At 44.2% G+C, this 16,628-nt stretch overlaps 1 protein-coding gene across 1 annotated transcript in view; it reads left to right on the forward strand.

The window, feature by feature from the left end:
- The window catches only part of LOC132886222 (dynein axonemal heavy chain 5-like), a 768,703-nt gene that overhangs the window by 669,803 nt on the left and 82,272 nt on the right, over window positions 1–16,628 (forward strand). The window contains exon 70 of the mRNA XM_060920790.1: window positions 6,116–6,237. Within this exon, the coding sequence (XP_060776773.1) occupies window positions 6,116–6,237 (122 nt within the window). The remainder of the gene's footprint in view (window positions 1–6,115; window positions 6,238–16,628) is intronic.

The following is a 16,628-nucleotide window of genomic DNA, read 5'->3' on the forward strand; positions in this document are numbered from 1 at the left end:
TTGTACACAGTCTGTCTGACTGTGGATTGGTGGAGTCCAAACTCTTTAGAGATGGTTTTGTAACCTTTTCCAGCCTGATGAGCATCAACAATGCTTTTTCTCAGGTCCTCAGAAATCTCCTTTGTTTGTGCCATGATCCACTTCCACAAACATGTGTTGTGAAGATCAGGCTTTGATAGATCCCTGTTCTTTAAATAAAACAGGATGCCCACTCACACCTGATTGTCATCCCATTGATTGAAAACACCTGACTCTAATTTCATCTTCAAATCAACTGCTAATCCTAGAGGTTCACATACTTTTGCCATTCACAGATATGTAATCTTGGATCATTTTCCTCAATAAACAAATGACGAAGTATAATATTTTTGTCTCATTTGTTTAACTTGGTTCTCTTTATCCACTTTTAGGACTTGTGTGAAAATCTGATGATGTTTTAGGTCATATTTATGCAGAAATCTAGAAAATTCTAAAGGGTTCACAAACTTTCCAGCATCACTGTGTGTGTGTGTGTGTGTGTATACACATGCGCATGCAATGGCGAATGGAGGCCCGATGCCGGCACGCAGCAAGCACTAACTATCTCACCCGTCGTGACTGCCGTCGATAACGTAGAAAAAGGAGTAATAATATGGAATTGAAAGTTTACTGTTCATTATGTGTTTAATGATAACACTAAAGTTGTCCCTAAAAGCTGCGCGGATGTCTGGCAAAATATACAAACAACCATGGAACACCTGCGACTCCGGACCTCACCTGGCGAGAGGTGCAGCAAATAATTCGGGCAACTTTGGCAATTACATCCACCGCCTTTCTGATGAAGAGTGGACCCTGTTTGAAACAGATGAAAGAGCCTTCAGGAAAATATTGGGCATCAAACTGATTGATGACAAACAGAAGATTTGTGGTTGGTAGAAGAGAGCAACTGGACTTGCTTGAAAAGTCTTGAAGACGTTTCGCCTCTCGTCCGAAAGGCATCATCAGTTCTGTCTGTCTAATAGGGAGTATCAAGTATTTATCCTCTCATGGATCATAATAGAATCCAAATCAGAATGCTGATGGCTGCATTGAAGGTGGCTGATAGATGTCATAGACACCCACCTCTGTTCAGTGATGGTCGTTCCAGGCTGACAAAATTGAACGATCCTCTCTGGCTAAGATGTCTGCCAGTTTTCTGGAAGTCCAGAAAACTTTTGGACTTCCAGAAAACTGGCAGACATCTTAGCCAGAGAGGATCGTTCAATTTTGTCAGCCTGGAACGACCATCACTGAACAGAGGTGGGTGTCTATGACATCTATCAGCCACCTTCAATGCAGCCATCAGCATTCTGATTTGGATTCTATTATGATCCATGAGAGGATAAATACTTGATACTCCCTATTAGACAGACAGAACTGATGATGCCTTTCGGACGAGAGGCGAAACGTCTTCAAGACTTTTCAAGCAAGTCCAGTTGCTCTCTTCTACCAACCACAGATTACTATGTACCTGGACGACTGAGTATCTTCACAAACAGAAGATTGTATTTTCCGGAAGTGATCCGACACAATGGAATAAACTGATTGCGATTCTCCAGGGACTATATCACAAGAACGGAACTTTTTCGGCATTTCACAAGAATGGCAGACCGTATGGAATATCGCTTCTCAAATATACGACAAGGATTTTGAGCAAACTCCCTGTACATAGTGACCCTCCAAAAGACAAAACATCAGAGGACCTGGTGAGATAGATAGAACATCAACTGCGCTTTACGTGCAAGGTCATCCAGCCAGCGCTTAACAAAGCAGCGGGGGCACAACAGCAGAGACTCCCTAAAAAGGTAGGCCGAGATGCTCTTGCTTACCTTTGGATTAATAACAGAAGTAAAGCTATCAGGATTATCCTAAACAACAGTATATTCCCAAGTCCCCCGCCAGGCATTATTGATACAGAGCAAGTGTGTAATTATTATCACCAGAAAAACCAAGTAAATGCCACTCATGAGTGCCTAGGCCAAAACCTACCATCTTGGCACGATGTACTAGATTTAAATCTCCCCACTGAAGCACCAAATACCTCACTTTTTATATCACAAGAGGTACTTAAGGTAATCGAAAGCCTCCCTAACAACAAGGCAAGCGGGATGGATGGTGTTGTATACGAAACGCTGAAAAACACTAAATCATGGACATGTACCACACTGACGCAGATATTTAATGTATGTATGATAAACGAGAAAATACCCTATACATGGAAAGGGGCCCTTATCTACCGAATTCCTAAGAAGGACAATACACCCGACGATCCAACGACGTGGAGAGATATCTCTCTACTTCCTACTGTATATAAAGTCTTCATGAAGTGCATCCTGAACCGTATCCTTCCATGGTTGACTGAAACCGGCATCCTCTCAGAAAAACAAAAGGCCTATATAAATCGTCAAGGCATGAACGAACACATGTTCTGCCTGAAAACAGCAATTGTCTACTTCAAACGTGAATCCGCTCGCTTTTACGCAGTCTTTCTAGACTTTCGTGACGCATTTGGCTCATTACCGCATACAGTTATGATGGAGATTCTTAATGAAATTAACTTACCTGCACCTTTCATCAACATCATTAAAGATATCTACAGAGACTCCTTTTTCCAGGTTATTTGTGGAAATAACCTAACCAACGCAATTGAACTGAAAAGGGGCATTAAAACGGGTTGTCCATGGAGCGCGATAAATTTCATTCTTGCGCTAAATCACTGGATAAAGTGGCTGTGCCTCTGCGCTGCCCCTGACATTAGGTCGCCAAACCCTGTACAGGCTTATGCTGACGACGTCCAAGTGTCATCTAGAGATGAGGAGGTAGTCAAAACCATGCTCTCCTATACGGGCAAATTCCTAGGCTGGTCTGGACTTGAGGTGAAAAGCACGAAGTGCACTACATTCTACGAAAGGCAAAGTGGGGGCAACAGGTGGTACCACGCCAAAGGAGACAAACCGCCCTGCTTTTCCATCATGGGCAATGCCATTAAAGTATACTCACATCACGAAACATACCGCTACCTCGGACACAGTTTTAACATCGCAGGCGAATGGGAAGAGCAATTGCAAGAACTAATACATGAGTATGGCACTAGATTAGAAATGATAGACTCTTCTCCACTACCCATATGAAAATAGAAGCTATTCGAGTCATCGCTCTTTCTAAAATACAGCATCTCTTTGCCAATATTCATATTCCCAGGTGCACTTTAATGGAATTAAATAACAAGACGATGTCCTTGGTGAGGCGCTGGTTCGGCCTGAACTCACATTCAACCAGAGACGTCCTGTTCCACAGAGCGGGAGAAGGAGGGTTGGGGATCCCTCACATAGAGTGGGTGTATGTAGCAACCAGACTATGCCATCTCATCAGTATGCTCAATAATGATGACCTATCCGTGTGCGAACTGGCACGGGCATCACTACTTCTACATCTAAAGAAGCGGAAAGTCCCCTATGCAAACACAGAGGAGGACAGCTTTCTTGGATTTGGCAAAAGACCTAACGGGAAGCTCAACACAAATGCAGCTGGCTTTGGTGTGCGCTCAGACTGGCTTGACCTCAACGACATCTGCAACCGTGCAAATGTACAGTTGCGCTGGAAACATACATCGGGGCAGCCTGTCAGCTTGGATTACAACATAGTCGCAGACCCAGCTGTTACTGTTGAAGCAACAATCACAGTCAATGACAATACACGACACCTCAATCCAGAAAATTGCAGAACATCAGTATTGGAATATTTCCAAACACGAGCAGTTCAGCACTGGACAGCACTACGCCTACAGGGAAAACTAGCCTGTTTACCTGATGCCGACCATAGCGTATCCCACTCTGTACTGCGAAATACAGCCCTACACGACGACATACACAAATTCACCATCAAATCCCGTTTACAAGTACCACCAACCAAAGCAAACTTGGCTACATGGTATCCAACTCAGCACGAACTGTTCTATATGTTACACCGCGATCAGCAAAGAGAGACCATGGCACACATATTGAACGGTTGCCCCGCTTACAAGAGACTGTACATAGCGCGTCATGATCGCATTGTAGTGCTGACCTTGAAAGAGTTGTGCAAGGATAACAACTTCACATCAATCCATAATAGACTGGTTTTCTCTCACAAATGATTAGTGTGATATATTGTGAGTTGTCATTAATCACTCACCAAATACACCTGATCTGATATTAATTAATGAGCAGAATAGATCCGTCATTGTTAGAAATTGGTTGTTCTTTTGACAGCTATATGGAAACTTGCTATTTGTCCAAAATATTGAAATATCAACCCTTGTGCAATGCGTTAAATAGCTGTGGTTATTCTTGTAAAACAATAGCATTAATCTTTGGTAGTTTGGGCCATGTCCATAAAATGTGTGTGCGTGGATTACAGATCTGTGGACTCTAAAAAACGGGCCAAAAAATTTACCAAATTCTGTTCAGTATCCAGCATAATTGGGAGCCTCTTCATTTGGAGACGTAGGTGCCACATGTATCCTTAGGACACTTAGTGAGCAGACTCTTTTAGTTTTGTATAAAACTCCTATAAAATTTGATTTTTGCTATGATAAATGTCTATCTGTCAACCCAAATAAAGAAGTAAACTGTGTGTGTGTGTGTGTGTGTATATATATATATATATATATATATATATATATATATATATACAAAATTTTTAAGCTAATATTTTAAGGTAAAATTCCTACTTAATATTGCTTTAATGAAGCCAAAGGGCTAGGAAATTGACATAATGAAATCTAAGTCACAATCGTGCATAACTGACATGCCTCTATTTCACTCAAACTCCCCCTGTATGCTCAACTCATGCATGGTTATGGGTGACAGTGTATCATATAAAGTCTTGAAAAGTTTATAAGCAATAAGCTGTAGACTGAAGCAGCAACATTCAGACATCAAACATGTCCTAAAGGGAACATTGTTTCATTTCTGCTACCAAAAAACATCAGGGATTTAACAAAGTGTAAAATAAATTGCGATACAGAATATAGAAAATGAATAAGATATCTATGGAGAGAATAAAGTGAACAATTTTATACCTGTTCTTGCTCCAGTGAATACGTTATCTCATCTTAAAATGAAATTAGTGTGGGACTGTAGCACCAGCCGTCTCACATTTCAGTAATTATCTTCAGTGCCACAACACAGTGCCCACCGTAATGAATTCTGGGAATTATAAACGGTGCCTGTGTGGGCAGAAGAAGTAAACCCTGATGATCTCCTAATGGCAAAAGGTGAGGTTGAAAAGCATGTCAGATATGAGGAGAGGGTTTAAAATACAATCGAATGATGGATGAGAACAGATGTTGGTTTGAGACACTGGAGTAGGTTTGTTATTTTTCTTCAAAGCAAATGTAGTCCATTCGTCATAACATTTCTTCTTGACCTTTGCTAAAAAAAAGCAATATTTAAGTCTAACTTACTACAGCAACACTTTCCCTGACTTTAATTCAGTTTGATGCTAATTCCATGAGTGATACGGCAAATATATAATACAGTGTGATATTTGAAAACATCTTTACCAAAGACAATACACAATATGTATCACAAGATGTAATTCTGCTGAGGTTGTGCTAACAAATGACAACAAGTGTCTGAGATTATTGGTGAGCTTTCACATAAATTCAAGTGTTTCATGATTCTTACTGTAAAACAGAAACAGACAATTATACACACTCATGTCGCAAATACTTGGACGCACATCCCAGATATTAGGCCAGTGCAGCAATAGCATCCTTCCAACTGTTTAGTGCGTAGTGTATGGTTTGGGATGGCGCCCTGATTTCTCCTTAAATTTGTTTCTTGAAGATGTCAGTTTATTATTTATTCATCTTAAAGCATATTATTCAGTCAATGTGATGAATTATTTCGTAACTAAAGTGAACACAATAGGAAGAGTGTGTAGTTACACGAATGCCTGAATATAAATCTGGACCTGCAGAGTTGAAGGGCTTCAGAATAATGATGTATCTAAATAACTGGCAGTTCAGATATAGTGATGTATCGATACACCAAAGTGTCACACAGCACTGAGAGAGTGTGTGTGTGTGTGTGTGTGTGTGTGTGTTCCTCAGGTGGAGCATCTCTAGATTTGAAAGCCTGCCCACCCAAGGTGGCTAAGTGGATCTCGGACATGACATGGCTCAACCTGGTTGAGCTCAGCAAGTTGTGGCCATTCTCCGATATCCTCAATGAGGTGTGTGTGTGTGTATACACATTTGCGTCTTCAGCTGTCTAGTTTCCATAGCCTATCCACCGTAAAGTTTGATGCATATTTTCTGCTCAGCACAGTTGTAAAGAGTGTTTATTGGAGCCACTGTAGCCTTCCTGTCAGCTTGAACTACCTTCCAATTTGGAGAACTGCCCCTAAGTGTTTTATTTTTTCCTTTTTCTCTTTTTCCCCCCTTTTCATCCCACTGTTGTATGTGAACATTTTCTGAAATACTTGAAACAGCCTGTCTGGCACCAACAAAAGACACAGAGATCAATCCTTGCCCCATTTCTGATGTTTGATGTGAACATTAACAGAAGTTCTTAACTGTGTTTGCTTTTTTTACCCATTGCGCTTTTGCCAAATGATCAAGTCAAGTCAAGTTTGTTTGTCTAGCGCTTTTAACAATAGACATTGTCCCAAAGTAGCTTTATAGAATCTGAATGACCCAAGATATGAGACAATTTTATCCCTAATCTATCCCTAATGAGCAAGCCTGTGGCAACGGTGACAAGGAAAAACTCCCCCAGACGGCATGAGGAAGAAACCTCAAGAGGAACCAGACCCAATTGGGAACCCATCCTCACCTGGACAACAAAAGACAACATGACTATAACATTAACAGTTATAACATGAAGTCAGTTTCGTTGATGCTATAACTCTTCATTAGTGGAAACTTGAGTGCAAAACTGTTCATGACAACTGCAGTCCTAAAGTTAGCAAGTCAACTGTAGTCCTCAGCCATAAAAGCATTACTGTAAGTGTCCAGAGCGTCTTCCACGTGTGATTTTCAACTGTCCATATGGGGCCACATCCTCCACAGGAGCGATGTGATGAGACTCCAAACAGACATAGGGCATCAGGATGGATCAGGCAGGTCTGAGGAGCAGAAGAGGTCAGCACCTCGATCCCAGGATTGACCTGCAACTCAGGGGGACAGATTTTTTTTTTTTGGGGGGGGAGGAGAGGGAGAAAACACAGGTTGTTAAATAAGCAGGAACAGTATACATATTGCACTGAGTACAAGCAGGGACTCCGGCAACTAACTATGACAACATAACTAGAAGGGGAGAGCCAGAAGGTAATACAGGCATGAGGGAGCCCTGGGACATAAAGCAGCCGGCCACTACACCATCAACAAACTCGAGTGAGCAAGCGAGTGGGGGACTGGCAGCATCCATACATCGCAGTTTACCAAAACACTATGTCTGAGGACCCTCCAGATCTACACCTTTACCTCATAAACACCATTAACAAAAGGCTTGACTAAACAGATATGTTTTCAGCCTAGACTGAAATGCTGAGACTGTGTCTGATTCCCGAACATTACTTGGAAGGCTGTTTCATAACTGTGGGGCTTTGTAAGAAAAGGCTCTGCCCCCTGATGTAGCCTTCACTATATGAGGTACCAGCAGATAGCCTGCAGCTTTTGATCCAAGTAGGCATGGCAGGTCATAAAGGAACAGAAGTTCGCTCAGATACTGTGGTGTGAGACCATTCAGTGCTTTCACATTCAGGGGTGATGTGGTCATATTTTCTAGTTCTAGTAAGGACTCTTGCTGCTGCATTTTGAACTAACTGGAGCTTGTTTATTGGAACATCCAAACAGTAAGGCATTACAATAATCTAACCTAGAGGTAACAAAAGCATGAACTAGTTTTTCTGTGTTGTGTGGTGACATTAAATTTCTTATCAGCAATATTTCTGAGATGAAAGAAAGCTATCCAGGTAATGTTATCAATCTGAGTTTCGAATGAAAGACTGGGGTCAGTAATCACCCCGAGGTCTTTTACTGCTGCACATGAAGAAACAGAAAGGCCATCCAGCGTTACAATGTAATCAGAAAACTTATTTCTAGCTGCATGTGGTCCTAGTACAAGTGCTTCAGTCTTGTCAAAGTTAAGCGCTAAGCAGAAGGAAGTTAATAAGCATCCTTTATAAGCATCATCTAATGTCCTTTACACATTCCTCAATTCTATTAAGCTGGTGTCTCTCATCAGGTTTTGCAGAAACATATACAGTGGTGCTTGAAAGTTTGTGAACCCTTTAGAATTTTCTATATTTCTGCATAAATATGACCTAAAACATCATCAGATTTTCACACAAGTCCTAAAAGTAGATAAAGAGAACCCAGTTAAACAAATGAGACAAAAATATTATACGTGGTCATTTATTTATTGAGGAAAATTATCCAATAGTATATATCTGCGAGTGGCAAAAGTATGTGAACCTTTGCTTTCAGTATCTGGTGTGACCCCCTTGTGCAGCAATAACTGCAACTAAATGTTTCCGGTAACTGTTGATCAGTCCTGCACACTGGCTTGGAGGAATTTTAGCCCATTCCTCTGTACAGAACAGCTTCAACTCTGGGATATTGGTGGGTTTCCTCACATGAACTGCTCACTTCAGGTCCTTCCACAACATTTCGATTGGATTAAAGGAACAGTCCACCGTACTTCCATAATGAAATATGCTCTTATCTGAATTGAGACGAGCTGCTCCGTACCTCTCCGAGCTTTGCGCGACCTCCCAGTCAGTCAGACGCAGTCAGATGCGCTGTCACTCCTGTTAGCAATGTAGCTAGGCTCAGTATGGCCAATGGTATTTTTTGGGGCTGTAGTTAGATGCGACCAAACTCTTCCGCGTTTTTCCTGTTTACATAGGTTTATATGACCAGTGATATGAAACAAGTTCAGTTACACAAATTGAAACATAGCGATTTTCTATGCTTTGGAAAGTCCGCACTATAATGACAGGCGTACTAACACCTTCTGCGCGCTTCGGCAGCGCATTGATATCTGAGCTCCGTATCAATGCGCTGCCGAAGCGTGCAGAAGGTGTTAGTATGCCTGTCATTATAGTGCGGACTTTCCATAGCATAGAAAATCGCCACGTTTCAATTTGTGTAACTGAACTTGTTTCATATCACTGGTCATATAAACCTATGTAAACAGGAAAAACGCGGAAGAGTTTGGTTGCAACTAACTACAGCCCCAAAAAATACCATTGGCCATACTGAGCCTAGCTACATTGCTAACAGGAGTGACAGCGCGTCTGACTGCGTCTGACTGACTGGGAGGTCGCGCAAAGCTCGGAGAGGTACGGAGCAGCTCGTCTCAATTCAGATAAGAGCATATTTCATTATGGAAGTACGGTGGACTGTTCCTTTAAGGTCAGGACTTTGACTTGGCCATTCCAAAACATTAACTTTATTCTTCTTTAACCATTCTTTGGTAGAACAACTTGTGTGCTTAGGGTCGTTGTCTTGCTGCATGACACACCTTCTCTTGAGATTCAGTTCATGGACAGATGTCCTGACATTTTCATTTAGAATTCGCTGGTATAATTCAGAATTCATTGTTCCATCAATGATGGCAAGCCGTCCTGGCCCAGATGCAGCAAAACAGGCCCAAACCATGATACTACCACCACCATGTTTCACGGATGGGATAAGGTTTTCATGCTGGAATGCAGTGTTTTCCTTTCTCCAAACATAATGCTTCTCATTTAAACCAAAAAGTTCTATTTTGGTCTCATCTGTCCACAAAACATTTTTCCACTAGCCTTCTGGCTTGTCAGCATGATCTTTAGCAAACTGTAGATGAGCAGCAATGTTCTTTTTGGAGAGCAGTGGCTTTCTCCTTGCAGCCTTGCCATGCACACCATTGTTGTTCAGTGTTCTCCTGATGGTGGACTCATGAACATTAACATTAGCCAATGTGAGAGAGGCCTTTAGTTGCTGAGAAGTTACCCTGGGGTCCTTTGTGACCTTGCCGACTATTAAATACCTTGCTCTTGGAGTGATCTTGGTTGGTCGATCACTCCTGGGGAGGGTAACAATGGTCTTGAATTTCCTCCATTTGTACACAATCTGTCTGACTGTGGATTGGTGGAGTCCAAACTCTTTAGAGACGGTTTTGTAACTTTTTCCAGCCTGATGAGCATCAACGCTTTTTCTGAGGTCCTCAGAAATCTCCTTTGTTTGTGCCATGATACACTTCCACAAACATGTGTTGTGAAGATCAGACTTTGATAGATCCCTGTTCTTTAAATAAAACAGGGTGCCCACTCACACCTGATTGTCATCCCATTGATTGAAAATACCTGACTCTAATTTCACCTTCAAATCAACTGCTAATCCTAGAGGTTCACATACTTTTGCCACTCACAGATATGTAATATTGGATCATTTTACTCAATAAATAAATGACCAAGTATAATATTTTTGTCTCATTTGTTTAACTGGGTTCTCTTTACCTACTTTTAGGACTTGTGTGAAAATCTGATGTTGTTTTAGGTCATATTTATGCAGAAATATAGAAAATTCTAAATGGTTCACAAACTTTCAAGCACCACTGTAACTGTGTGTCATCAGCATAACAGTGGAAATAAAATATATATAAGAAAAAAGCAGTGGACCCAAGACAGAACCTTGTGGAACCCCAAACTTTACCTCAGTATGTTGAGAAAAATAACCATTTACATCAACATACTGACAGCGATCAGTTCAATAAGACCTGAGCCAGGAGAGAGCCGTTTCCTTAACTCCCACAACATTTTCTAGTCTATCCAGAAGAATGGAATGATCAGTGGTATCAAATAGTGCACTAACATCAAGCAACACAAGCAGCGAGACACAGCCCTGATCAGACGCCAACAGAAGGCTGTTTACTACTTTAACCAGAGCTGTCTCTGTGCTATGATGAGGTCTAAATTCTGACTGATACATTTTCATAGATGTTATTCCTATGTAAATATGAGCATAACTGCTGTGCCACAGCTTTTTCAAGGATCTTGGAGATAAAGGGGAGGTTTGATGTTGGCCAATAATTGGACAGCTGACAGGGATCAAGGTCAGGTTTTTTAATCAGGGGTTTGATAGCTGCTAGTTTAAAGGACTTGGGTACATAGCCAATCCTAATAGAAGAATTTATTATTTTTAGAAGCTGTTCATTTACTTCAGGTAGTATCTGTTTGAATAATTGTGTAGGTAAGGGATCTAGTACACAAGTTGAGGCTTTTGATGTGGAGATTAATGAAAGTAATTCAATTTCTCTAAGGGGAGTAAAACATTCTAATTGATATTTATATTGTTAACTACAGGGTCACTTACATTGTCTGACCTAAAATTAGTAGTTTGAATTTTTTGTCAGACGTTTTCAATTTTGTAATTAAAAAAAATTGATGAAGTCATTGCGACTACATACTGCAGGTGTGCATGTGTCTATAGTGGACGTATTCCTGGTTAATTTTGCTACAGTATTAAATAGGAGTCTAGGATTATTTTTATCTTCTGTTAGGGAGGAGATATATGTTGATCTCGCAGCCCTAAGGGCTTTTCTATACATCAGGAAGCTCTCCTTCCATGTTAATTTGAATGCTACCAATTTTGTTTGACACGGTTTGCATTACAATTTTCGAGTGGTCTGTTTTAAAGTGCGAGTGTCATCATTATGCCAGGGTGCTAATTTTTTCTTTCTGATCATTTTCCTTTTAAGAGGAGCTACATTATCTAAAGTATAGCGGAACGTTGACTCTAAGCATTCAGTTGCCTGATCAAGTTCTGCAGGGGCTAACAGTGACCCAATCAAAGTTGATAACTTTGGGAGATCATTTATAAAACTCTGTGCAGTAGTTGATGTGAATGGACGTTGAATACAGTAGCGTGGTGAGGTGCATATATTATTCTCGTATCGTCTTCTTCCGCTTATCCGGGGCCGGATTGCGGAGGAAGCAGCCTGAGCATGGAAGCCCAAACTTCCCTTTCCCCAGACACCACGGCCAGCTCCTCGGGAAGAACACCGAGGCGTTCCCAGGCCAGCCGAGAGACATAGTCCCTCCAGCGTGTCCTGGGTCTTCCCCGGGGCCTCCTCCCGGGGGGACATGCCTGGAACACCTCCCCAGGGAGGTGTCCAGAAGGCATCTGAAAGAGATGCCCGAGCCACCTCAGCTGATTCCTCTCGATGTGGAGGAGCAGTGGCTCTACTCCGAGCTCCTCCCGAGTGACTGTGCTTCTCACCCTATCTCTAAGGGAGCGCCCAGCCACCCTGCGAAGGAAACTCATTTCAGCTGCTTGTATCCGCAATCTTGTTCTTTCGGTCATTACCCAAAGCTCATGACCATAGGTGAGAGTCGGAACGTAGATCAACCGGTAAATCGAGAGCTTCGCCTTTTGGCTTAGCTCCTTCACCACAACGGACCAGTAAAGCGACCGCATCACTGCGGAGGCCGCACCGATCCGCCTGTCGATCTCACGCTCTATCCTTCCCTCACTCATGAACAAGATCCCGAGATACTTAAACTCCTCCACTTGAGGCAGGACTTCTCCACCAACGTGGAGAGGGCAAGCCACCCTTTTCCAGTTGAGAACCATGGCCTCTGATTTGGAGGTGCTGATTCTCATCCCAGCCGCTTCACACGCGACAGCAAACTGCCCCAGTGCATGCTGAAGGTCCTGGTTTGAAGAAGCCAACAGGACAACATCTGCGAAAAGCAGAGATGAAATCCTGTGGTTCCCAAACAGGATTCCTTCCGGCCCCTGGCTGCGCCTAGAAATTCTGTCCATAAAGATTGTGAACAGAACCGGTGACAAAGGGCAGCCCTGCCGGAGTCCAACATGCACTGGGAACAGGTCTGACTTACTGCCGGCAATGCGAACCAGACTCCTGCTCCGTTCGTACAGAGACCGGACAGCCCTTAGCAAAGAGCCCTGAACCCCATACTCCCGAAGCACCCCACACAGAATACCATGAGGGACACGGTTGAATGCCTTCTCCAAATCCACAAAGCACATGTGGACTGGTTGGGCAAACTCCCATGAACCCTCAAGCACCCTATGAAGGGTATAGAGCTGGTCCAGTGTTCTGCGACCAGGACGAAAACCGCATTGCTCCTCCTGGATCCGAGGTTCGACTATTGGCCGAATTCTCCTCTCCAGTACCCTGGAGTAAACCTTCCCTGGGAGGCTGAGAAGTGTGATTCCCTTATAATTGGAGCACACTGTCCAGTACCCTTTCTTAAAAAGAGGGACCACCACCCCAGTCTGCCACTCCAGAGGCACTGTGCCCAACCACCACGCGATGTTGCAGAGGCATGTCAGCCAAGACAGCCCCACAACATCCAGAGACTTGAGACACTCGGGGCGGATCTCATCCACACCCGGTGCCCTGCCACCGAGGACCTTGCCAACCACCTCAGTGACTTCGGCTTGGGTAATGGACGAGTCCACCTCTGAGTCATCAGCCTCCGCTTCCTCAATGGAAGATGTGACAGTGGGATTGAGGAGATCCTCAAAGTATTCCTTCCACCACCCACCAATGTCCCCAGTCGAGGTCAACAGCTCCCCACCCGCACTGTAAACAGTGTTGGCAGAGTACTGCTTCCCCCTCCTGAGGCGCCGAATGGTTTGCCAGAATTTCTTCGAGGCCAACTGATAGTCCTCCTCCATGGCCTCACCGAACTCCTCCCAGTTCCGAGTTTTTGCTTCCGCAACTGCCCAAGCTGCAGCACGCCTGGCCTACCGATACCCATCAGCTGCCTCAGGAGTCCCGGAGGCCAACATGGCCTGATAGGACTCCTCCTTCAGCTTGACGGCATCCCTTACTTCCGGTGTCCACCACCGGGTTCGGGGATTGCCGCCACGACAGGCACCGGAGACCTTGCGGCCACAGCTCCGAACAGCCGCATCGACAATGGAGGCAGAGAACATGGTCCACTCAGACTTAATGTCCCCCGCCTCCCTCGGAAGCTGGGAGAAGCTCTCCCAGAGGTGGGAGTTAAAGACCTCCCCGACAGAGTGCTTGGCCAGACGTTCCCAGGAGACCCTCACCATACGTTTGGGCCTGCCAGGTCTGTCCGGCTTCCTCCTCCGCCAGCGGATCCAACTCACCACCAGGTGGTGATCAGTTGACAGCTCAGCCCCTCTCTTCACCCGAGTGTCCAAGACATAGGGCCAGAGATCAGATGAAACGACAACAAAGTCGATCATCGACCTCCAACCTAAGGTGTCCTGGTGCCACGTGCACTTATGGACACCCCTATGCTCGAACATGGTGTTCGTTATGGACAAACCGTGACTAGCACAGAAGTCCAATAACAGAACACCACTCGGGTTCAGATCGGGGAGGCCATTCCTCCCAATCACGCCCCTCCAGGTGTCATTGTCATCGCCCACGTGAGCGTTGAAGTCCCCCAGTAGAACAATGGAGTCCCCAGTCTGAGCACCTCTCAGTACCTCTCCCAGGGACTCCAAGAAGCCTGGATACTCTGTACTGCTATTCAGCCCGTAGGCACAAACAGCAGCAAGAGCCCTCTCCCTGATCCTAAGGCGCAGAGAGGCGACCCTCTTGTTCACTGGGGTAAACCCCAACACATGGTGGCTGAGCTGGGGAGCTATAAGCAAGCCCACACCAGCCCGCCACCGGTCACCATGGGCGACTCCAGAGAAGTGGAGAGTCCAGCCCTTCTTGAGGAGCTGGGTTCCGGAGCCCAAGCTGTGCGTGGAGGTGAGCCCGACTATCTCTAGCCGGTATCTCTCAACCTCCCGCACAAGCTCAGGCTCTTTCCCCCCCAGCGAAGTGACATTCCATGTCCCAACAGCTAGCCGCTGTGTTCGGGGATCAGGTCATCGAGGCCCCTGCCTTTGACTGCCACCCAATCCACACTGCACCAGCCCCCTGCGGCTACCTCTGTGGGTGGTGAACCCACAGGAGGTCGGGCCCACGTCACCGCTTCGGGCTGAGCCCGGCTGGGCCCCGTGGGCAAAGGCCCGGCCACCAAGCGCTCGCATACGAGCCCCAACCCCAGGCCTGGCTCCAGGGTGGGGCCCCGGTTGCGCCATACTGGGCGACGTCACGGTCCTTGATTTTATTTTATCCATAAAGGTTTTGGTGAACTGTTGGCCTGTCACGTAGGACCTGTCTGCCTTGGGAGACCCTAACAGGGGCGTAATGCCCCTGACAACATAGCTCCTAGGATCATTCAAGCACACAAACCCCTCCACCACAATAAGGTGGCAGTTCTAGGAGGGGTGCATATATTATTACTTAGACATATTTTGAACGAGATGAGATAATGATCTGAGATAATTTCAGACTGTGGAAGTGTGACTATATTTTCTACTTTTAACCCGAATGTTAGTATTAGATCAAGGATGTGATCACCATTATGGGTTGGTCCTATGACATTCTGATTAATCCCTACTGAATCTAAAATGGACACAAACGCTGTTTTCAAAGGGTCTTCTGGGTTATCGAAGTGAATATTAAAATTTTCGACAACTAAAGCTTTGTCTAAGGAAATAACCAGGTCTGAGATAAAATCTGCAAATTCGGAAAGAAACTCAGAATATGGCCCCAGGGGCCTGGAAAAAATAAGTCCCATAATTAACTGGGTAGACTTATTTTTCAAGGCTACATACATTATATTAGTATGAAGAACTTAAAATATATTAAATTTATAACCAGGTTTGTGTGTTACATAAATAATCATTATAAATAACCGCGACGCCGTCTCCTCTGCCAGTTAGACGAGGCTGGTGTATGTAACTATCCAGGAGGACTAGCTTCATTTAATGCTATATATTCATTTGGCTTAATCTGTGTTTCTGTTAAACACAATGCATTAAACTCCTGATCAGTTCATTAACCATTAGCACTTTAGATGCAAGAGATCTAATATTTAATAGCCCCACCTTTAGATAAAAGCTGCTGGCAGCAGCTGTACAGTCAGTATGATCTAATTTTATATTGTTTAGGTTACTGGAACAAAAACTCTGAATATTTCTACTTTTTTGTTGAGCTCGGAGAACAGACACAGTCTCGATGTAGTGGACCCTGAGTGACAACTCTGTGCAGCTAGCAGACAGTCAGTTTAGCCTGTTCGTCTGCTCCCTGGCCTTGGCTCTGGATTGTCAGAAATTAACTAGGCCTGTTCTGAGACTATGACCTATGCTGCAAGAAATGAGAGCGGCACCTTCCCTAGTGGGATGGATACCATCCCGCCCTAACAGGCCAGCCGTGCCCTCAAAATTAGCCCAATTATCTATAAAGCCCACACTGTTTACAGCGCACCACCTGGACAACCAGCAGTTCAGCAACCATAACCTGCTGTAAGCAACATAGTCACACCGCATTGGGATGGGGCCAGAGCATACTACAGCATCTGACATCGCCTTCGCTAATTTAAACACCTCTACAAAGTTACTCTTAGTAACCTCAGACTGACGAAGGCATATATCATTAGCTCCTGCATGGATAACTATCTCTGAGAACCTGTGCTCACCTAGGACCCTAAGATTACCTGCTATGTACGGCGCCCTGGTTCCTAAACCTTTAGATTAGATTAGATTAGATTAGATTAGATTAGATTAGATTAGA

Source organism: Neoarius graeffei, chromosome 5 (assembly GCF_027579695.1).
Source record: "Neoarius graeffei isolate fNeoGra1 chromosome 5, fNeoGra1.pri, whole genome shotgun sequence".
Taxonomy (NCBI): domain Eukaryota; kingdom Metazoa; phylum Chordata; class Actinopteri; order Siluriformes; family Ariidae; genus Neoarius; species Neoarius graeffei.